The sequence below is a fragment of the Parambassis ranga genome, chromosome 4 (genome assembly GCF_900634625.1).
Source record: "Parambassis ranga chromosome 4, fParRan2.1, whole genome shotgun sequence".
Taxonomy (NCBI): Eukaryota; Metazoa; Chordata; class Actinopteri; family Ambassidae; genus Parambassis; species Parambassis ranga.
Genome location: NC_041025.1, coordinates 6,623,698 through 6,647,747, shown reverse-complemented (window position 1 = coordinate 6,647,747; position 24,050 = coordinate 6,623,698). Strand labels below are relative to the sequence as shown.

The following is a 24,050-nucleotide window of genomic DNA, read 5'->3' as shown; positions in this document are numbered from 1 at the left end:
ATGCTTTTTAGTATTTATGGTCAATATACCTCTTTTAAATGAAACTATATCCCATTTTTCTCATGTTGCTTTTCAACCTGTACAACAACATTCTGATCCCAAGAAATGTGCTGTCCTTCTGGCCTGTTCCACCCCCTCAGAGCACTGTGTTGATGACTGTAAACATGTAAAAAAAAAAAAAAAAAAAAAAACCCTGAATGAAGCACTCCGTTGGGATTGTGCAGTTGTATGAGGTAAGATGAATGAGGGAGGTTACCATGACCACAGTGATGATGACACTTGTGCCACAGTGGACCACTTTCTGGATGTTCAAGATGCTGAGTTCTACAAAGAACAGCTCTGTATGTGCCATTAGTGGAAACGTGTTTAACAAAAGAGGAAAAAAAGGCCCAATAAATGTTCTTAAATGCAACTCAGAAGGCTGAAGCAGGGATCTGGACTTGTAGAGTTTCTCTCTAGCTGTGACTCTAGCTCTGTTTCTATCCCTTTTTCTTTATTTGCTGGATGTGTAGCTTCCTTTTCTCTTTTCGGAGCCTTTCACTTTTTACTGTTTAATCCAGTCAGTTCCAGTTAGATAAAGTTTTGGTAAATTAGTTGAGGGGACTCTCATCCCCGAGTCTATTAGTTTTGTTGCCAGCCTGCGGCACAGGGCTGCATTTGGACCTGACTGAAATATCTTAACAAATATGGGATGGACAAACTTTGGTATGGAGACCCACAATGCCCAAAGGATGAATCCAAATGATTCTTGTGATCCCTAGATGTTTCGTCTGGTGACACAAATATCAACAGGAGGGACTGAGATGCAATTTTCTGCAGATGTTCATAGTTCCCAGAGGATAAACTCTAATAACTTTGCTGATCTCCTGACCCATCTTTCTTTCCAGTAGGCTTGTATTTGTGATTTTAAATGAAATGTCTTGAAAGCTATTGTCATTTCAATTAACCTCAGCTGCAACCTGGACTCACACTGACCTCATACCAGAAAAACAGCAGTGGTCGCATTGTGACAGTCATTAAACAACCATAGCTTGCACCCTCATGTGGTCATGTGAAAATAGTGCATGTAAAATCTGATGCTTGGGGACAGGACTGTGTGTAACTATGAGAAGAAAGTCTGTGATATCACACAGAGGTTTCTGATGAGTCTGATCTGATCGTCACCAACATGGCCAAGTCTACCTAAACTCCCAATGCAGACAAAGAGGGGGTGCTGAAGTGGGTGGGCAGTTGCAGAAGCAGGAAGCTGGCTCTATGTGCCTACACCCACCCGTCGCTCACAGTGGTCACACCCATAATTATGCAAACATTTTACTTATTAACCTCCAGCCTCGTGGATGAACGACTGAAACAATTGTTAAAAACACTGACCACCTGTTTGTGGATTTTTTTTAGTCTTGCTTACTTATTATTGACTATAATAAATATTCTGTATTTATTGGGTCACGTATTATTTCGTTATTTATTCAGTTTTCTGTGTTTAAGGATATGTCCAATGTTTCCTAACTAATGTGAGGCTTTTAAGTTTACAATTGTGCTCTCAGCTTAGTTGTAGTCTTTACTGTGAATTTCTAACTTGTGCTCTGCTCTCACAGGTACATCCGCCTCATTATCCCTCAGTGATCCCCGCCCCCTCCTCCTCATCCTCCTCCTTCTCCTCCATGTCCCTCCCTCCACCTCTGGTCGCTCCAGCATCCAGCCCCAGAGCATCCACGGAGCTTCTTCCAGGAAGCGCGTCGGGTAGTCGGATGCTCTGCTGGAATGCCTGGGAGAGAGAGCATCCTTTCTGTTCATTACTGAAAGAGAGAGAGAGGGAGTGTGTGTGTGGGAAGGAGGTGGAGGAGAGGAATAGGAGGAGGGGTGGCCATAGGAGAGAGGAACAGACATGGCTTCTAAAGAGATCACTGCCTCTGGTTTTGTGAGTGTGAACAAGGATATCACAGGTAGGTGAAGGCTGCTGCTTGGTTATGTCGCTCCGCGTCTTTTCGCGCGATGTACCCGCGGTGGCCCCGGGCGCGTGTGCGGTCATGCTCGGGATGCTTTTCCTCCGCGCGGCTGCTGGAGGCTGCAACCGAGCAGACGCATTGGATGATTGTCATGAACTACACCTTTGCATGTTGTCCCGGAGCTTTCCGGGGCGCCCCTTTTCTTTCTCAGTGCATGTGAATCAGTTGAGGTGCTGATGAATTATTTACAGTGCAGAGGAATATACCTTGCTGTAGGTCTGCCCCTGTGTGAGGATCAGGTATATAAACCCCAGCCTTAGGCCAGAGAGGAAAAGGGGCGTTGTGGAAATCACGGTGTGTATCCTGCTCATATCAATTTGTTCCCTGCACGTTTTATAGCAACACGCCCATCTCACAATGTTTCCTCTTCATCTCACCCTGAACCCTCAGTAGTGCCTGATATCTTTGCGTGTGTGTGTGTGTATTTTCTGCAGCCAAAGCGTTATAGCGACTGCGCGCGAGTGTGTGCGCGCGTGCGTGCAAAAGTGAAGGGGGGGTGGGGGGCTGGTAAAGGCAGATGTTCACTGGATCTACTGCCAACATAAAATGCATGAGCTAGTCAAACCTAACAGGGCGACAGAATGCACAAATATTTATTCGCTTTTTTTCCTCAAACAGCAACAGCTTACACATGTCAAAGTCACCGCACCGCGCGCGCGCAACGCACTGGCACATGCACCGGCTGCACACATGCTCAGGGTAGCAGGGGCTGTACTGCTGCGTTAATTACTCCTAATGGCTCTATTAGGCGCACTGTGATGATTAATCCAGTGGAATCCCTGCCTCTCCATTCAGTCACCTGCCGGGTTCCTGCACCGCCTACTCCAGCCCTGCCTGCGCTGACTGACAGGAGGAGCACCTGGTGGCCTGCGGGCCTGCACAAGGTCACCTGAAAGAGACTTCAGGATGGTCTTGCATTATTTTTTGTACAGTATTTTTTATAAAATAGTCCTGCGAAAAATGTATTGTAAAAAATGTAAAAAGTACTATTTTATCACAAAAAGGACTCACAAGTCTTTTCTGTGCTTCAGAGCATGAACAGCAATAGGTTAAGCTGATGATCAATAGTGTTTATATATGGCAGATAAAGTACATAAACATAATACTTCCTGTACAAAGACAGCAGTGGATTTTTGCAGATTATATGCCCATACTGTTTCCTCTTATTCTCACGTCATGATGCTGTCTTGACGTCAGAGTCTATGTTTCTGCCAGGAGCACATCTTTCTCCTAAACTTTGTTTTACTAAGACTTATGTCATCTTGAAAACACATATAAGCATCTGGCTAACAATGTTTGCTTCACTGCCTGCTGTGACTGTATCAACTCCAAATCCCACTGTCCAGCTTCAGTATCGATTTCCTCATAAACTCGTCAGTCGGGTGCTGTGCAGCCATAGCAGCTGGGACATTGAATCATGCAATTCTTGCTGTATAGCTATTAGCTGTCTGTGATAGCTGGGTGTCAGTGCTGCATGTTCCCACCCTATGAGTAAGATGCTGGTGCGGTGGCCAGGTCATGTGCTGTATACAAGTCAGGGGGTCACAGCCCTGACAGTGATGCTGTTTGACGGGAGCAGTTGCATGAATCATGGATACTGATGCTTGGATGTGTCATGTTGCTCCTGTGAGGAAGAAAATGTCGCTGGAACATATTGTGAACCATCAGGATGATAGTGTATGTGAGTCAGTATTTAAAATAATAATATTACATTTTATTTTTCCATGAAACGTAGTAACTTCCCAGTGTTTTTGCTTCAGCCTCACATGCAGATGTTTGTAGCTTATTTATAGTCATTTACTTCACTTGATTAGTTTATCATCTGAAATGCCACATCAGAGCTGCTTAAATGGCAAGCTCCATGTATCCTTTTAATAAATAAAGGCAGGCCTGCCTGCACAATTTTCAGGGTTGTTGATTCTTGTAGTGATCTTATGTTAAGTGACCATGCTCTTTCTGTATTTTTGCATATTTCAGCCCTCGATAACCATACTGTATCCCCTCAGGGAGTTTCAATTGTATAAAAACCAGCATGTGAAGACATGAGGTCCTTGAATCCATCCTGTACAGTGAACATTATGTCTCATTTTATGTCCGTCAAACCAATGTTATGGTTAGACAGTGTAACAGTGCTGACAGTGCAGATATACTGTTCTTATCAGACAAAAACACATGCTTTATTCTGTGATGAATTTACTCCTGCCTAAATAATAGAAACGCAATCAAATATCTAAGCAGTTAAAATTCTGATTTGATCCTTTAAATGTCTAAGAATACTTGTATTTTATTGTTTTGACCCACAGAAAGCATCAAGAAGATTATTGATAAGTCATCTATAAAGTTCATTCGGGGCATCAAGCTTGACACCAAAAATGGCAAAACAGAGGACAGGGTTCTGGTAAGTTTCTGTTTTCTGTCTCTTCTGGGCTGTTTTAATGGGCGAGAACATAACCCTTACTACATTAACAGCCCGGTGCATGCATCATGTATGTACAGCCTCTTTGATGCTGACTTCCTCTGGAGCAATAATGAGTCTCTCTCACAGTGTTGATCTCCATGACAGCAGAGGCAGAACATTCAGAACATTCTCACCATTTTAAAAGCGAGAACAAATGTCGTGCTTTTTGTGGTCACTCGCTAACCGCCTTTCGACATACTGCCCCTCTGTTGTTGATGGCTTGGCAGGTTGAATCTTGGATAGTGCAGTGTCTGTGGGAGTGGCTGTGGATTCCTCTGTGTCTGTGGAAGCATTGGGGGGGGGGGGGGTGGATAGCTCACAGCCTTTGATTCTGGGGTGCTTTCATCAGAGAATATGGGACAGAGATATAAAATCTGAATTTGATCTAGCTATCTGAATGAAATCTGGGGCAATCAGCTCTTTCACTGTGGACCAGAACTGGACCTTGGATGTGTGCTTCCTCAGTAGGTGCACATAACGGATGCTGGAGCTCATCCACACACACACACACAGAGCAGGTTTAATTGATTGAGTGCTCTTTAAGTGCAGCAACTAAACGGAATGTCTGTATATGCATAGTATAATACATCTTACCGTCCAACTGCAGTAAAATCAGTGTTTTTTACACTGTTTAAAAGACTCCTGCAATCCCCCGATGAGCGAATGAGCTTTCGCAAAAGGCTCCTTCTCCTCAGCAGAGCAGCGCTTCCACTCAATGATTGCTTTAATGATTCATCGTGTGGTGAGGACGGGCAGTTAGGAGAGTTTCTGCATGTACACCCTTTGATATTAAGACACTTTGATATGTCTATCTGCCAGAAACATCTTTCCAATAATCTGCTTCCAATCCATGTGTCATTTATGGCTTCCTCTTAAGAGCTGAACTGGAAACCAAAAAGGGCTCTCTCCTGCTGGGTGCACAGAGAAGACGGAAAAATAGATTGGATTTTGATCAAACGTACTGCGTTAGCGTTTGCAGGCGGAGTGAGGAGCTTAAATGTGTTCTGGTTTTATGTTCATATTTCACTGATAGCTCAGGGCTGCTAGATGGATGAGTGGAAGCTTGTTTGAGGGTGTGATTGTGGTTTTGCGCTGTCACTACAGGTTAGATGATGGTTTTTACCAAACAAAACATGGTTAGAATATCCGTCCTATAGCAGCACTCCTGCATAATTATATGCCACAATAAGCAGGGTGTGCATGTGGCCTCTCTCTCTCTCTCTGTCTTTCCTGCTGCATCAGCATGATTTACTCCTGTTTACTTGTACACACTCTAAACTACCACCCGTGACCCAGACTCATCACTGTAATGTGATACAATCTGGTCTTTCTAATCAACTCCCTCAGACAGTCTTTGAAGTGAAGCACCAATCTTCTTCTCTCTCTCTCTCTCTCTGTCTCATATGCACATTTTGAATTTTGAATGACTGCATTTTAGACACCTCACTTGCTGTGTGGGTGTAAGAGGCTGTCAATGTGTGCTTCAGACAGGCCTGTGTCAAGCTCCTCTCTCGGAAACGCACACACGCACGACAGTGTGAGTAGAAGAGCTGTAATTTAATTACTGCTTTTCACTGGGGAGAGACACATGGGGTTGTGTGGGTTGGGGTGGTGGGGCTGCATCCTCGGGGAGTGTTTTAGCAGGGCCAGAATGAAGAGAATGGAGTAAATGATTGGGAGCGACGGAGCAGAAGAGGAGAAGAAAAAGAGCAGAGGGCACTACTCAGGGGTTGGTGAAGAACAGCAAAATGGCAAAAAAAAAAATCACTGCTCTTTGTTTGTCTTGATGAAGAGACGCGGAGTGTGTTTGCAATGAAAAGATAAACTGCAGCTCACCGGGACCAAGAATCCGGGGCAGAACGAGGTTTACCCAGGAGCTGCATGACACAAATGTTTTCATGTCGGAAATGGAAGTGGGTGCAGGCACAGAAATGCTGCGTGTGCTGTTTGGATGGAGATGCACAAATAAGTTTGCCGGTCACATCCAAACTCCCATCAACTTTGTATTGTATAAGTAAAAATGATGCCACACACCTCACATTACACGCAGCAAGATACAGCAGGGTAGTGAAAGAAAGCAAGTTTGGCATCACAAGCATGAAGATCATGAAGTGATTCTTGGACAAAAAAGGGTAGAGACATATGTCTTTTAGTCCAGTCCTCACATTAAATACATGAGAAGATGGTAAATGACCAGAAGAATTGCTCATTGAGCCCGAAGGCACACTGTGTGTCTGATATTAAATATATGAGCCACTTTCATGTTTGCCCACAGCAGCAGTAATGTAAGCTAATGAAATTATATCTGGTCTCTGTGAGACTGTGATTAAAGCGTTGCAACATGTCACCATATCTCAGCCTGTATTAAGGGATGCTAATGTTAGACCATGTGTCTCTGACATCGAGGGCTTTTAGCTCGATCAATACATGAATATTCCCTCTCATCATTACCATGGAAACTCCAGGGACCATTTCCTTCCCCATGGGGATTGTGACTGTGCAGTGAACTTTTCCACAATCTTGATTCAATTTTGTGTTTTTTTTTTGTTTTTCTTTTAGGTCCTCACTACATGGCGTCTCTATTTCCTGGCGCCAAAGATTCCCGCTAAGGTACTTCTTACCGCTCTCTCAAGTTACTGCACGGTGTGAGGCTGTTTCACTTCTCTATGCCAGCTGAAAATTTTACTCTGTCGACTGTTTCTTTGACAACAGGTAGAGACCACATTCAACTTCTTGGAGATTCGAGCTTTAAATTCTCACCCAGAACACCAGGTGAATTTTTCGCATTAGCACTGAACTCTGCATGCACTGCACTTCACTGCTAGAACTAAGTGTCTCGGTACAGTTGTATAAGGAGTGGTTACATCTCTTTGGCCTTCAAGGCAGGACAAAAGCGTTTAAAGCATTGATTAAAACAGCCACAGCAACAGTCAGTGCTTACATGCTTCTCTTCAGTTGTTGATGTGATTGCATCAAGGTAAACTGCTTAGAGACTGTACAAAAATATTATGGTATTAGGATGGCTCAGGAAGGGGGGGGATTATATGTTTTTATTTTCATTTTTAGTAAAATGAGGCTTGGTCTACATTTTTTATTCTTCCTTGCTTTGTGAGATTAACAATGTTCTTTTTTCACTATAGGAATTTAGTAACTCATAAGGTGTATGCGCTGTTATGGTTCTGACAGATTTTATCTCCAGTCAGGTCATGGTCCTACATCTAAGAAAAGGAGCTGGCTTGCAATGCTGCTAGCCCCACAGTGTGATGCAACGTGAAGTGCATTAAAATATATAGTTTCCCCACAGATATGCTGACATTTACAAACCATCACATGTTAAAAAATGTTCTAACAGGATCATGTCATGGTAAGCTCGCATAACATGATCCTGGATGTAAGTTCAGTTAGCAGAAATAGTCGAGCTGGAAAAGATGATGGAACGATGAAGTGCCTTATGTTTATGCCCCACTATTTAGCATCATACGCAGTATTGACCATGCACGTAAGCAGATAAACATACAGAAGGAAGGAGAAAAATCTAAAAACTGACATTTAAGATTAAACTGCCTCCCTGTCCACAGTCATTTTCATCCACTTCCACTTTCTGTGCAGGTTATTATCGACACTGACAAGTCCAGTTACTCCCTGAGGTTTGAGTCTCGTGAACACCTCAATCATGTGGTCAGCCATATTAATTTCGCTCTGTCTCGAATATTCAACAACTCCATTTTTGCGTAAGTGTCCCGCCAGAAATGATCTGAACAAACTGTCTGTGCAGTGGTGAATAATCCTCAAGTTTAAAGAAGAATGACCTTTATTTACACAATTATCCAAAGATGAATGTTTGCTTACAGTGTCTGTGTTTGTTTTATGTCTGCAGCCCTTCCATCTGTCATTCAGACAGTGACCTTTCTGAGGGCAGCAGGAAGTATTCACCCAGCTCAGAGACTTCAGTGGAAACCCAGAGGGCTTGTGGTAAAAAAAAAAAAAGAGACGTTATCATCAAACGTGGGAATATGCACACATGCATGCTCAGTGCAGTCACACACACAGATATGACCGCATGTTCAGCACCTGGCAAACTCAAGAGGAAGTTGGCACACACACTTCACAAATGGCATCCCAGATGTTCTTTTTTAGCACTGTCTCACAAATAAAAGACTGATAATTTGGACAAATGTTGCTCTGTGCATTTCCCTCTCTTTTGTCTCCCTTTATCACTGAAGGAAGCAGCTGTTCGCATCATCTCATTCCCTTCTCCCTCTCCTCTCTCAGGAGGCTTCTCAGAGACCTACGCTGCTCTGTGCGACTATAATGGCATCAGCTGCAAGGAGGAAGTGCAGTGGGTAAGAGCTGAGGGACTGTGCCTGTGTCGCTGTGAGAGCCTTTGAGTGTTACATATAACACTGTGCACAAAAAGGGGGGGGGGGTCATATACCGCAGCAAATAGGCTCATGACTAATGTTGCTCCTAGGATGTGGACACCATCTATCACTCCCAGGACAACCGAGAGTTTAACCTGCTGGACTTCAGCCACCTGGAGAGTAGGTGAGAGACGAAGGGCGGTTGAACATGATTACTTACAAACACAAGGCTGTCAGTATTTATCTCGTTTTGATCTTTTTCAGGGATTTGGCAGTGATTGTCGCATCAATGGCGTACAACACCTGGTTCACTAAACTGTACTGCAAAGACCTGCGCATTGTAAGCTTGCTGCATGTATGACGCATCACTGAATCAAACAGAAAAACAGACAAAAAGATTGATTTTCTTTATCTTAGGGGTCAGAGGTCACTGAGCAGGTCCTGCACACGGTCAGCAAATCCTCCAGCCTTGAAGAGATCACTCTGGAAAACGCTGGGTTAAAGTCGTAAGTTTGAATTCTTTTATTGTGGCACTACACTGTGACAGTGATGCAACAAATACATGACTGATTATCAGCATCTGTATTTTTGTAATAATAGTCAGACAAAAAGGAAAATCTCTTCTGTGCCTCTCAGGACTTATGATGGTCACTTTTCTGTTATAAGCTAATATGTATTATTGATAGCTATTGCAGCCTTAATGTCTCTGTTACAGAGACTTTCCACAGAAGATGTCAGCCGCTCTCTCAGAGAATCCTGCTTCTGTCATCCACTCACTCAACTTGGCCCACAACTCACTGGATAACCAAGGTATCACCAGACATCAGCTTCTCCTCTGGTCTTCTAGTTTTAAATTTTTTCACTTAATTCAAGGTAAAATAAATTGGAAACAGTATAAAGACCCTCTGTAGATCCATTTTCATCCACAGTTTATGTCCTACCTCATCTCAGTTTTGATATCTTTTGTGTGTATGCCACAGGTGTGTCCAACCTAATCCAGCAGGTCTGCCGCCTCAGCAAGGGCCTCCGCCTCCTCAACCTCTCCAAGACCTCTCTCACCTCCAAAGGTACGGACTTCCTGCTTCTGATCCATTCACTGAGTCAAGAAGGTGTGATTAAGATATACCAACATGTAAAACCGACTTACATGCAGCTCCCACAGCTGGGGTTGGATCAAACTGTGGGTGAGAGCATATAAAAACCCTCAGAGTTCCGGATAATTCTCCCCTGAAGGGCTTGGTTTCATGTTTGGCCCCACTACGGCTCTATATTGACTTATGATGTCTTGCGCTGCCCTGCAGGCAGTGTGCCTCCTGTTACTGTCTCATCTTACGGTGTATCCAGTGGAGAATTTAAATATTACATTGAACTGCTTCCTATAACATCCGCTGAGATGTTTATGAATAATGTAAGAACACAAAATGTTTGGAGAGTGTTCTCTCTCTTTTTTTAATATTGTACACCCTTTCTCCCATCTCTGCTTTTTTTGTTTTATCCATCTGCACTCGGCTCTCTCTCTCTCTCAGGAGTGGTGTCTCTCTCTCAGGCTCTGTGTTCGAGCGATGAGTACTCCAACTCCCTCCTGCACCTGGACCTGAGCAAGAACCCTGGGGTCCTCTCGGGAGAGGATGCCTCGGTCAGACAGAGCAACCCATCTGGAAAAGAAAAAAACACACACTGCTCCATTTATACACCACTGTTGTTTCCCCAGCCTAATATGATGCCTCTCTTCTCCTGGCTTTCTGTTTTTTTTTTTATTGCAGAACTTGTATCTGTTTTTATCTCAGCCCAACTGCCTGGTCCACTTGGATCTGTCAGGCACAGACTGCTGTGTTGACTCTGTGAGTGTTTAATTAAGGGCTCCATATGATCACATGTTTGCATTAAAAGAAATATATTTCTCCCTGTGTGTCCTCAGCCCAGATTAACTGTTTCCACCCTGTGTCTCATGCAGCTATTTGGGGCTCTTCTGAGGGGGTGTTGCGCTGATCTCTCCTTTCTGAATCTTTCCAAAAATTCTTTCTCCCACAGGTTAGTCATATCTTTAAGATTACCTAAACAATAAAGGCAGCTCCACTTCCAAATCTGGGAAGATATGGTCTTTATTTCATTTTTTGAAGCTTCACCTTTCCTCTTGCGTTATTCCCTCCCTCTGTTTCTTTCCGTCTTTCGTTTTTTTTGCCAGTCATTATCTTCATCTCTTGCTTAATGGAAAATCAGAAATGAGCTTTGTGGGAATCAGTGGAACATTGTGTTTCCTCTCTGTGGGTGTGTCTACTGCCGTTAAAAACCAGAAGTGTCTGTGCTGTCTGCATAGATAAGACTCATGAATATTTAAGCTGAGCTATCTATCATTTGACCCCGCTCGCCCCCCCCCCCCCCCCCTTACACCAAAGCAATATTCACTCATATTTCTCATTCAGCGTCAGTACTCCACATGCTGCGCTGCACGCATATTTATCCACTATGTATAACAGCGTGACTTTATCACCTGTGTGTGGCCCGCCTCATCCCGGCCCACTCTCTGTATTATCTCCTCACCCCGACATCTCCTCTCTTTGATCGCATGTTTTTTTTCTCTCTCTCTTTTTTTTGAACTAACAGGAAAGTGAAGGACACGCTGCCATTGTTCCGTCAGTTCTTCAGCTCAGCCTTCAGCCTCACTCACGTCAACCTGGCCTCTATGAAGCTGCCCCCTGATGTTCTGAGGTACCCACCAGCTCGCTTCTAATTCTCCATCCACATCAGCTCCCTTTTTATCTTAACTCCTACACAGTAAAGCATATGCACAGGCATCTCGTTGCCTTTTTCTTTGTCGGTCACATCTCTCTGTTCTCCTCTGTCTCCTTAGAGCTCTTCTGACAGGGTTAACCTCCAATCCCCACATCAATGACCTTCATCTGGACATCAGTGGCTGCGAGGTAGGCGCTCATCTTCACAGCTGCAGCAGAATATTATGTACTCTGTGTTGTATAAAGTATAAGAACACCAAGCAAACCAAAACAAAGGGCTGTGTAGCATGAAGTGTCTACCACGGAGCAGATCACAAGCACAGCTCACTGTTCAACAAACTTCAGACTGCTTGCAGAGACATAAAGAAAAACATCCATAAATTTGCCCCATTGTGGAAAAATAGAACAAATCCCCAAAGACTGAAGCTAAAATCACTCTGATTCATGTGTGTGCACATGTTGGATTTTTTCTTTTCTCTCTCTCTCTCTCCAGCTAAGGTCTGCAGGAGCTGCTGTAATCCAGGAATTCTTCCCCAGAGTCTCCTCCATCGGCACTCTGGATATCTCCGACAACGGTACAGCGGCACACTGCAACACATCCCACTGTGACTGTGACTTTTTGTCCTTGGGTGGGAGAGGTTTGAGTGGGGCTGCTAATGGATCATGCCATGTTGCGCTCTGTCTGTGCATGTGTTGACAGGCCTGGATGCAGACTTGCTCACAGTGCTGCCAGCCCTCTCCAGACACCCCTCCCTCAAACACCTTCATCTGGGAAAGAACTTCAACATCAAAAACAGGTGCTGCTGGTGCTGCTCTGCATCAGGCTTCACTACAGTTATTTATGGATGCACTATATTTGCTTGTGTGTGGTTTAAAAAAAAAGCAAGCATACGCTGCATATGCCAGCTCGAATAAACACGACTGTGACTTTACTACTGTTTTTATAAGCGGCTACTGCTCCCGACTAGCAGCAGGAAATGACTCGCACCAGCTCATCCAGGCTCGTCTGTGTTTGTCTCCACGTCTGACTGCAGGGTTCTGGATGAAGTCTTGCAGAAGCTGGTTCAGCTCATACAGGAAGAGGAATGTGTGAGTGATGAAAATATCCAAACATACTGCTGATGTAGTGGAATGATGAAAACACTGTAAAGCCTTACGATTTTAGAAGAAAAGATATTTTTTTCCTAATATTTCACTTCCCATGTCTTAGTGTATTATCAATAATCACTGTTCCTCTGTTAACGCTGTATGCGGGCACAGTGTCAATATCACTGCACACACACATATTGTAAATAATTCATGCATACAGCATGTGAAGTCATGTTGGCGAGCTGTCACATTACCATGCAGTAAATTTCACCACTGCACTTTATCCGCCTGGCGCACCCTCTTCGTATTTCAAACACACACACACACATTGACAATTTAACACATGATTTTTTTATGTTTGTTTCTGCCTCTCCAGGCCCTGCAGTCTCTGTCCCTGTCTGACTCACGCCTGCGCTCTCGGGGCGCCGTGCTGGTCAACGCCCTGGGGAGTAACACCTGCCTGAGAAAAGTGGACCTGAGTGGGAACAACATGGATGACATTGGAGCCAAGATGCTGAGCAAAGCCCTGCAGATCAACACCACTCTCAGGTGATGGAAAGAAAGTTGAGAATTAGGAATCATTTCTGTGTTTGTGCAGCTTTTGCAGTGACTCTGTATGGAGGTTTGAACTCTGTGCCACTCACGACCTTGCCCTGCAGGAGTGTGACATGGGATCGCAACAACACCTCCGCAGCAGGATTTCTCGATGTGGCCCGAGCACTTGAACAGTAAGAGCATTAAAACGTCATCATGTGTTTTGTGTATATGAGGAATCTTGTCAATAAAAATGAGGATATCTTATGCATCTGCAGATTTTAAGAAACCGTGTTACCTTCTATTTTTGAACATTTAACCACGCTGAAATTGTTGCTTTCCACTTTGCTATCTTAAATGGTCCAGACTTAGCTTTGGGCTAAGGATGACATGGTTGCACAGATCAAAGTATTACTCACTCGTTGCATGGCACAGGAAGAACATTTTGGGATCAGCTCTGTCCAGTGGGGATATTAACCTAAACCAACCCTGGAATCTGTAACCCACTTAAATTTCTCTTTTTAGTCCACCACTGTCTCCTTCAGTAACTCGACCTTTCCCGCTGTTCTTCTCCCTTCTTTCCTTTATCAGTAATTTCACCTTGCAGTACATGCCTCTACCCCTAAGTGACATCAGCCAGGCGTACCGCAGCGCCCCTGAGAGGACAGAGCAGGCACTGACCAAGGTGGGTTGTTACAGTTTCCATCTCTGACTTTGTCTTTTGAACTGATCATTTCAAAAACCTTAACAACCTTTAGAAAAACCCAAGCACTGAAGAATTCTGTACCATTCCACAGCGGCTCTACCAAATGATGAATTCACATTATAAGACTAAACCCTCTTTCCCTCAACTGCAGTCTGCCTTTTGCATTATCACCTCATATTTTGTGTAAGTCCTCTCAGTGTTTTGCTGCCTTGTGCTGCACAGATCCAGCGTGCCCTGGTGAGGAACAACCAGACCCAGCGCTTCTCTCAGAGACAGGCTCTGCGGCTGCACCAGGGCCTGGTCACCAGCACTGCTGAACAGGTAGTGCTTGTCTGTATAATTATGACTCTTTTTTATATGACTGTTAGCGCCCGGAACACTCCCCCACCTGTCTGTTTCCAAGGTGATGGAGCGCCTGTGTGTGCGCGTCCAGCAGCAGGTGTGTTTGTTACGTGGCATCGGAGAGATGGAGGACATTCAAGCTGCTAAACAAGTGCTCAAAGAGGCCAGGAACTCTCGCGCTGTGAGTGATGCAATATACGAACTTAGTATTTGCATTGCTGTCACACCGAGTTTGAATGAATCCTCTCTCTCTCTCTCTCTCTCTCTCTCTCTCTCTCTGGCACTTCAAGCTGTACCCGTCACTGTGTGAGCTGGCTCATGTGCTGTCTGTGGATGGGCCAGTGCGGCAGAAACTGGACTCTCTAGCTGGTGAACTTGCCAAAGCTGCTGACAAGGAGCTGCAGGTAGATCTAACGGCCTCATTTCTGACTCCACAAGTGATGACGGCATTATTGATGACTGGCATCCATTGCAGGTGATCGTTGATTCGATGGTGTCTCTCTGCCACGAGCTCTGTCCTTTATCTTCTTCTGCGGCAGAGCGATTAAGCCCTACGCTCTCATCTGTCTCCGAGCGTGTGTCCATCCCTCGCTCTTCCATCCGCACCGCCCTGATGGAGAGAGCAGCACAAGATATTCACAGAGCTCTAGAGTAAGAGGAGGAAGCCTCAGCTCTAAGTCTGAATTTGATAAGTGGCATATTGATTTGCTCTCACTTTTTACTAAACCTCTTCCTGTCCGTCTCCTTTGCCTCTAACCCAATATTCTGCAGAGAGGTAAAGCTGTCAGTGGTTTCATATCTCACCAACTCCATCGTGGACCAAATCCTACAGGAGCTCTACGCCACCCATAAGACCCTGGTAAATACAAACTTACTTGCAGGGAGCAACTATTCATGACAGGAAATCTTTGACTGTGTAGATTTTCTGTAACAAATTGTTAAAAATTTTCAGCGAGGAGTTAGACTGCCGTTCTCAGTCCTCACAATTTTAGCCCTGTTAAAGTTCTTTTTTTCCAAAAAAAAGTGATCTTTGCAGGAAATAGTCTGTAAATGCGTGTGGAAGTGACACTGATTGAGAGAGAAAGTGTGTCTGAAGGTTTAAAATTCACTGTCTGACTCAGACCCGACAGGTGTCTCATCTTAAATGCTGGGACGGTACGTGTGAAGACGGGACAGGTTGGAGGTTTAACAGGCACAGGGACTCTCTGGACATCACAGACGAAGAGCTCAGCACCAGCATAGTGAGTATTACAGACATACAGATATGTGTTTTCCTGGATCAAAGCAATATTTGAAAAAATAAATAAAAATACTTTTGCTCTACAAGAACATGCAGGAATGAAGGCTTGTTCTTCTGGGTTTTGGCATTTAAAACACTACACAGACTTTCCAGACAGGAACACAACAGTTAAAGGTCAAATATTTTTCAAAGGCTCCTACCCTTCACCGGAGACACTTACACGATACTTGAAGGATGATTGTCAATTCAGTTATGTTCTATACCTTTTACTGCAGTGACTGAAGCACAGTGTCTACATCTCTAACGGCCTGTATTTATTACTGTGGGAGGCGTATTAAACAGAAATCCTGCTACTGTTGGACAGGACAGGACATGGGACACCAGTGTGATTTAATATAATACATAATATGTTTGTGTAGGTTCACTAAAACTTTGTAATGGTGCTATTTTGCTTTATATATTAGTCCTATCTGACCTGAGGTGTCAGATGGTTTGTTTCTGGGAACCAGATCATAGAGAGGCTGGAGCTAAAAGTGCCAAAATATGTTATTTTTCATTTTTATTTTGTTCATACTTCATAATTTGCACTCATTGCAGAACAGCTAATAGATTAATTATGATTAAATACTCATTTCTGTACAGTTTCTTGGTGACTTCTGACTCTCTTATCATACACCATATGATGATTGTTAGTAGCTGTACTCATGCTGTAGAATATATATTGTTGTCTTTGTGCCCATAAACAGTTAACCAGACAGACTCATTTCCTTCCTTCTCCCTTCTTGTCTTTAAATGAGTTGTGTGTTGCCTGCTGTTTCTCTGTTTGTTCATTACAGTAAATTACAGCCTCCCCTTCCTCAGTGAACCACAGCACAGGATGTTTTTATACATTTATACCAGCACAAATTCTATATTCTTTGTCAACTAAAAAATGAAAAACCAAGCCCAAACATCAGCCAAATGTAAACCTGAAAAAACACACAGCAGCTATATTTTGACACGATAAAAGAGCAGCTCAATATTTACAAGACAGCAGGCAAAACTGCAGGAGTAAATTGTTGCCCTGACATTATTTCAACAATCTGCCATATGCCCGAGACCTTTTTCATCACCGTCGGTTCTGTCATACCACCTCAGTATCTCTAGTCTTCATGTCTCATTAAAACCTCCAAGGAATTTCAAACATTTTTGTTTGTTAGGCTGAAAATATAAAGATACTTTCACTTTCTCCTGCGCAGCTAGGTACATTATTACATCCATGAAACTCCATCAAGATGTTGCTGGGATATATTTTCAGTGATTCATCTCCTCTGTGAATGTCCCACTTTTGTTGTTTTGTTATCATGCACTGCCTGTTTTTACATGTCTGATCTGTAAGCCTTTGCTTGTAATCGGCACAGCCTTTGCTCAACATTGTGTTGTCTAAAATGAGTGCATTGATTTAAACTCTACTAACAAAAGCACTGATTGCCCTAAAACAAGACTGATAATTTTTTTTTTTCCTTTTCTCCCAGGACACAATAGCCATTAAGAAGCGGAGCTCTAGAACAAGACGAATACGACCCGTCTCCACTAGGCTGAGTGAGTCCTGCTGTATATCCTCTTATCTATTCTTTCCTGTCTAGCGCTGACCCCATCCTGTCTCTCCCACAGCTCCATTAGTGTGTTTTCTTCCCTTTCCCCATTTCTTCATCTGAGAAGTCCATTAATGACACAAACAACCTGAGTCAGTGTATCTAATATCAGATGCAGGCTGACAGTTCCTTCTCAGCTGGTTTCCCTTCTAAATTCCTTTTGTCACTCTTTTCTGCTTTGAGGCCTGTGTGATGACTCCAGTTCCTCTCCACCCCCCTCTGTGCCATCCTACTCATCGCCACTGTCCCGTTCGGCATCCTGGGAGGGCCTGTCAGAGCTGCCCACGCAGGGTCTGCCTCTCCACCACGTGACACGGGTTCGGCCGAGGCCTCCACGGAGGCACAGGGGAGCGCACATCCCTGCTGAGACTGTAAGGCAGACCTGATCACAGCACATTTTAACACATGCGATATACTAGTTCTTTTGATTGACTGTACCTATTAATTCCTGGTGTTTGTGCCTGCTGGCACTAACTGCTGTCTTTGTCAAAAGTAATCTATATAAAGTGCATGGCTGCAATTGGATTATGTCATCTCAATGAAGGCAGTGTAATCCATTTGTTTTATTGCATACATAACATTTACAAATGAAGCCCACTACACTGACCTCTCTAAGAAGGCTTTGTGTGTGTGTCTGTGTGTGTGCACATGTAGCACTGCAGTGAAAATGGAGGAATAAGCCCTCTGGATGATGGACTCCCAGATTTCTACACAAAAAGAGTGCTCCCTGACAGGTAAACACGTCACAGTTTTACATCTTCTCACTGCCTGTCCCAATTGCTTAAATGGCTGCTATTTTCCTACACATACAGTAGGATGTATTGAGCTCCTACTTGGCAGGCACTACCTATGTCTTTATTTCAGTGTGCTTTGATAATTAACCCAGAGACTTTGCAGATTTGAAAACTCTCCTTTAGTCAATGGAAGATCTGTTTCAGATCAGTGGCTGTATTATGATAAAAGCCAGAAAGAGACTGTGGCAGTGGATTTTATAGGTAGAAACATATTTGGAAATTAAAATCACACTTTTAAACTTTACCAGAGGGATGCAGGTGCTGTCAGTTCAGTATGTACACCGTCTTTCGGATGTAATGTTACTCTAATTTTAGTGTCTTAATTTTGTGTTTGTTATTTTATTCATCCCCAAATGATAAGCTCCATAAAAACACATTCCTCCTTACATCTTATGATCACATAAATGTGTGTTGAGTGTAAAAATTACAGTGCCGGTCTGGTTTTAATTATTATTATTAACAAGGGTGGTTCTGTTATGAAATGCTGGCATTTTATTCTGTTGTTTGGTAAAGGCCAGATTAGTGTCTTGTGTGTTTTCTTGTTACTGACCTCTGTGTCAGTGATTCATTCTTAAGTGAATACATTTTTATTTCCAAATTAAACTTTAACAAGTCTTCACTTCGTATAATCTCAACCACACAATCTTTACATAAACCATAACAAACAGATTTCAGAGCACATAAATTGAGGAGTCTTTCTCGTCCCTTGTGGACTCTGCTGAGTTCTGACAGCACAAGTGTTCTCATATCTTAACTGAGCTGTTGTTTTAATTGGCTCATGCTTGGGTTTATAAATTCCATAATTCATGAAGGCTGTGTTTCCCTCACCAGTGTGTTGTCTGACTTTGAAGTACCGTAGTCTCATTGGCAAAGGGTTTGACTTGTTCGGCTAGTCCTGCTAGCTGCTTGAGGATTTATTCGCGCCAAACTTCGGTGTTCAATTCATACATAATCTTTGTCACTTTTTGATGATTGGTGGAGCTGGACCTGGCTCTTTAAAGCAGATGAGAAGACACGCTGTAGGCTGTTTGTGATTTTGTTAAATGTGTCGTTGGTTAACTGCAGCATTGTAACATGATTTGGAATTAATGAGCCAAAACATGCAGAATCAGCAGTTTCACAGATGTTTTGTGAGCCTTTCTTTTGGCACGACTGAATTCAGCAACAGTGGCCGTGGCTTATCAGACTAATGTTGCTCCCGTCCACACTGCAGCTGCTGAGGTTAAGTCAGTGCTTGACTATGATTACATTTCTAATATAAAAAAGTGCACTTTAGATAAATCATTGTGGCGCAAGTTATGCTGCCTAGCAACACTCAAACTCAAACAGCCAACCTAGATGGCTCTGATGAATTCAGTGGCATCCTACCAGAGGTGTTGATTGTGCTGGACTGGATTGAGTGTGTGACATCCGACCTCTCATTCTTTCAGTCAGCTTTCCTCTCTGCACAAAGCGCATTCTCTGAGGAGGAAGAAGAGGAGAAACATGCTGGCTATCTTCGGTTTCCGTAAAAACCGCAACCAAACTCTGTCCAATCAGGGGGTCCAGTCTGAAGCAGAGGTCTATGGAGACGGGTGTTACACTGTTGCTACGGCACCTACAGGGTTTGTATATTTACACACACACACCATGTGATGCACCAGATAACAGCAAAAATATTCATTATTCTCATTCCTTTTTTTCTTCTATAGCATACTCTATCTCTACTATTATCTCTTCCTGGTTCTCATAAGGACAGTCAGCAGAACTGAACCCCATAAATACTCTGACAAATATCATTTCAAATCTCCCTCATTTCTTTGTTGATATGAAAAATGGCTGTTAGCTGCCAGAGCACAGGCAGCCTGATACCAGAGTGTGTACACAGATGTAGATGACAGCCGGTGGCTCCAATTCTGCATCCAACAGTCAGCCAAGTGATTAGAAATGAACACGCTGCATGTCAAATACAGATTAGGATAGCAAGATATCGGAGTTTATCTGAGAAAAGTGATACTTCCTAATTACTTTTCTGCTCAAATCGTGCTACATTTCAGTCATAACTATGTGGAAATATCGTCCTCATGCCTTTCAATATTTAGGACAGCGTTGGAGAATGTATACACTCTCCTTCAGCCTCCAAGGTCAGCAGGCAGAGCTGGATCTCCCAGTGAGGGGACTGATGGGAAAATAAATGATCAGCAGGGGAAGAGCGTTCTCGCTTTGAGTCCGCCACCAGTGCCGGGCATCCCTCACCCAGGCATGGGAGGAAGCAAATACCCCTTTTATTCTCCCAGAGAGGTATGGACAGCATGACCCACTGCTGTTATGTGTTTGCGCTGAAAGCCTTTATGATTTGTGGACTTTGTTTTTGTTTCATCAGAAATCTGAAGGCGATGCTGTGTTTGAACAGCCAGGGGACAAAGACAAATACTGGGCTGACGACAAACTGAGGACAACAGAGGTGCTGCAGGCAGACAAGCAGTGGCTGGAGCAACGGCAGAGCGACGCAGAGAGACAGCGCTTTGATGACAGACTTCAGGAAAGAACTCCTGACAGGTACTGGACAGAAAGCAGACTTCCCAGCAGACCCATGGACAAACAGTGGACCGTTGACAGACACACCCAGCGGCAGATTGACAGAAAAATAGAAAGACAGTGGATGGGTGGCAGACAGATAGACAGATCGTGGTCGGAGAACAGACCGTCAGACACACAGGTGGACAATCAGTGGACAGAGAGCAGACATCCAGGAAAAAAGATGGACAGACAAGTCCAGGCACTTCATTTAGCTCAAAGGCCACTGCCTCCATATCCGTCGGACAGGACACCCTCACCAAAACAGGAAGCAGATCCTCTGAGAAGCCCAGAGGCTGCAGCCACAGACTGGCATCAGCAGGACACACTGGGAGACAGACACACATGTCCTGATGCAGGGGGAGGTTTGACAGAGGGTTGGAGGAGTGGTCGGGCAGCTCCCTGTGCATCAAAACCTGATCCCCCGCCACAAAGCAGCAAACCCAACCTGTCCAAGCTGAGGCAGAGACACAGACTTGAGAGCTCAGATGCTCTGCCAGGTACTACACTGCTAGATTTTTACTCGCAAAGAGTTTTAATATTTGTCCCAAGCCTGCCAATCACTTCTCATTCATCTGTAGGTACAGAGGAGGAAGCTGATACAGAGAAGGATCCTGGAAAGACAGAAAAGAAAGAGAGAGAAAAAAGACGAGACTCCGAGGGTCAGCCTCCTCCCATACCTGAAAAGGTATGACATTTCAATCCTTAGCCGCTCTGTAGTAGTAAAATAAATGTAGAATTGAATATCTGATGCTGTCTTTCCTGTTCTATGACACCCAGCCAAAGACCTCCTCGTATGTGACGTTTTCAAAAGAATCAGCCAATGAGAGGAACTTACCGCCTCCTCCTGTGCCGCCTCCTGTTAACAGGCCGATACATGGGCTGCCAGACAGGGCTGCAAGTCAAGGTACCTACACCGATGAGCAGGTTCAGGCATTAACTCAAATATCTCTTCCTTCTCATTTTCTATATTATTTCTTCTCCCTTATCTTATTTCCTATCCTCCTCTACCTTCTGCATCCTTTTCTTCTTGTCTGTTTTTTTTCTTTTTGCTGGCGTTGCTGTATATACATGCTGTGTGTAAACAGGGCCATGTGAATGTGCAGACACATTGGCAAAATAAGAAATAATTCCATAATATGACACACTTGTTTTTCAGGTGAGGAAGGGATGAGACCGCAGGCGCCAGTGAAACCACAGAGAAACAGAAAGGCAATGTCCTGTGACGCAGGTACAATCAGTGTTATTATTCATCATTCATTACGCCCAACAGGACAGGAAGTTAGAATGCAAATATTTTTGAATGGAATATGTGTTTTGTTGTTCTGTGTGTAAAGCGTCTGGATCTAACTGTTGATTTGTGTCTCCTGCCCTCGCTGACCTCAGGCACTGACAGGGAAAGCCCTAATAACGTTGAGAAGCCCCCAAATCGCAAACCCCCTGTGAAAAAACCTAGACTACCCAAAAACAGAAATAAGTCTCTGGACCTGTCTGGTACATGTCTCTCTGTTTTTATTTATGTGTGTGTTTGTGTGTTACAAAAAGCTCCTCAAGCATTACTAAAAACTTAATACAGCGGCTACATTCCTGTGTATGACAGTATGTCGTATGTGAATTTCCTGTTTTCAGAGTGTTGTGTCTGTAGCTAACAGCTTAACACTTTCTACTTTTAATCAAATACAGTTTTTTTTGGTTGCTTCTTGCAGACACCATCAACTCAGCACCTGGCCATAGCGAGCTGTTGTGAAGCCAGAGAATTTCACCCACTGCTGTCCAGTGCAAGTTGCCATGACAACTATGGAGCATTTCATCTAACAAAGAGCACGGATGGTAGAGCCGAACATTGATATCATAAAGCATCGGCCACTTCCGTTCACACTTTAATGTCACTTTCCTGCCTTGTCACCCTGACTGAGTTTCCTGTCTTTGCTTTTCATGCTCAACTCTTTTTGTGGCTACAGTATTTTAACAGTATTTGCTACTTTAGAAAACCCAAATGATCATTGTCGTGTGTGTCAGTGGACGATGGGCCGAGTGCCTCAGCGTTGTGGCTTCGCTAGACAGAAGAAGAACAAAAAAAAAAAATCTTTATTAGAATGTGATTTCTTAACTGCAAATGCATTTTTGACTGCTGATACAGTTGACTGCCTTGGTTGACACTTGAAGATGAGTTGCTCTAAATCAAATGAAACTTGATGATTTATATCTAGTTTTGCTTTCAGGAACTGAAAGGTGATATATTTTATAGAAAAATAAATAAATATTATGTATGAGCACCCTCACTATATGAATAAAACACTAAGAAAAAAACAGCTATGACCTGTTGTGGCTGCATTTTATTACTATATGAAGGACACATTTCTTTTCTGTGAGGCTAAATAATATGACGTTATACAATTATATAATTCATATTTGATTACAAATAGGATGTGTACTTGTATGTCACAGGCTGCGGTTGTATTCCAGTCACCTGTGTAAAGCTTCACACACTCTGAAGGGCCACTAATGATCGCAACCACGCATAGTGGTTTTAATATTTCCTCACACATTCACAAGCTGACCGACACACTGACTAAAAACAACTATCAAATGTGTTTGTGAGATTGTACTCATATTCTGATTGGATTACCTGGTAATACTGTGGCTAGACAAAGAAACGGTGGTGTGTATCTCTGTTAGCTCTGTGATTGGACCGAAACCCTGCCCAGAGTGTACACTGCCTCTCACGCCAGTGCCAGCTGCCCCATCTACAGGATGAAACTCATATTATGAAATCAATTTCATAATAATATAAAATCATTCATGGATGGACCTCGACATTTCAAAAACAAACTTGATTTTGCCAACATAGCATTAATATCTCAACAACCCACAATATTTTTGGTTCATTCTCATCATTTTCAGCCACAGCACATATTAACAGTGAATAACCTCTGTGTGCACAGACTATGCACCAATGAAATAACCAGCTAATAATCCTACTATACTAACTATGGCGCCAGATTTCCCTGAGAAGCTGGTAGTAACAAACAGCTTTAAATGCTCTACTACGCATCAGGTCCCAACATCAAACGTCATGTTTCAGCCTTGTTTCTGCTGCCACAAGTGGCCATTTTTATTACATGTAGATTGTTGCCAATTAGTAAAACTATCTTTATTTATTCACACTACAAAGGAAACTGATTAATCTGTCCAGCCAGGAACTAAGGTTCTAGCTAAAGGTTTTACAGCACCACAGATCTGACTGCCTGGTTTGATTGCCATGATTACAGGTGGATGCTAAATTTACTTCCTGACTCTGAAAATGCCCCCCCTGTGGTTGTCATGGCAACTTCATATATTCACAAGTCAAAGAATGTGAAACAGCAGGGGGCGACTGATCCCTACAAATGAGCCAACCACTGGGCTTTAGACACACACACACATGGTTTAAGTAGAGAGGCAGTCTCACAGGTTGTCATTAGCAACCGTGTTCTGACCTTTTATTTCCTAAAGATGCTGTAATGAGTCAGATATGAGTTAGAATACAGCCGTGCAGTGAAGAAATCTTTTTTTTTCTTGCAGTTTGCTCAGATGAAAATCAAAAGGCTCTTTTTCC

General features: G+C 43.5%; 1 protein-coding gene across 1 annotated transcript; it reads left to right on the top strand.

The window, feature by feature from the left end:
- Positions 1 to 1,719: 1,719 nt before the first annotated feature.
- Positions 1,720 to 22,595, top strand: LOC114434502 (capping protein, Arp2/3 and myosin-I linker protein 3-like). Its single transcript, XM_028403800.1, has 40 exons — positions 1,720 to 1,943; positions 4,310 to 4,404; positions 7,024 to 7,074; positions 7,177 to 7,236; positions 8,074 to 8,195; positions 8,342 to 8,436; positions 8,737 to 8,807; positions 8,936 to 9,009; positions 9,090 to 9,165; positions 9,243 to 9,331; positions 9,541 to 9,635; positions 9,806 to 9,892; positions 10,352 to 10,461; positions 10,589 to 10,666; positions 10,780 to 10,856; positions 11,430 to 11,534; positions 11,677 to 11,746; positions 12,051 to 12,132; positions 12,258 to 12,354; positions 12,592 to 12,646; positions 13,023 to 13,195; positions 13,306 to 13,374; positions 13,772 to 13,865; positions 14,109 to 14,207; positions 14,290 to 14,409; positions 14,519 to 14,632; positions 14,704 to 14,879; positions 15,000 to 15,087; positions 15,350 to 15,469; positions 16,983 to 17,049; positions 17,286 to 17,473; positions 17,757 to 17,836; positions 19,327 to 19,500; positions 19,978 to 20,176; positions 20,259 to 20,952; positions 21,034 to 21,140; positions 21,233 to 21,359; positions 21,612 to 21,683; positions 21,839 to 21,946; positions 22,159 to 22,595. The coding sequence occupies exons 1-40, from the start codon at positions 1,886 to 1,888 to the stop codon at positions 22,197 to 22,199; spliced, it is 4,557 nt and encodes a 1,518-aa protein (XP_028259601.1). The 5' UTR covers positions 1,720 to 1,885; the 3' UTR covers positions 22,200 to 22,595.
- Positions 22,596 to 24,050: the final 1,455 nt, after the last annotated feature.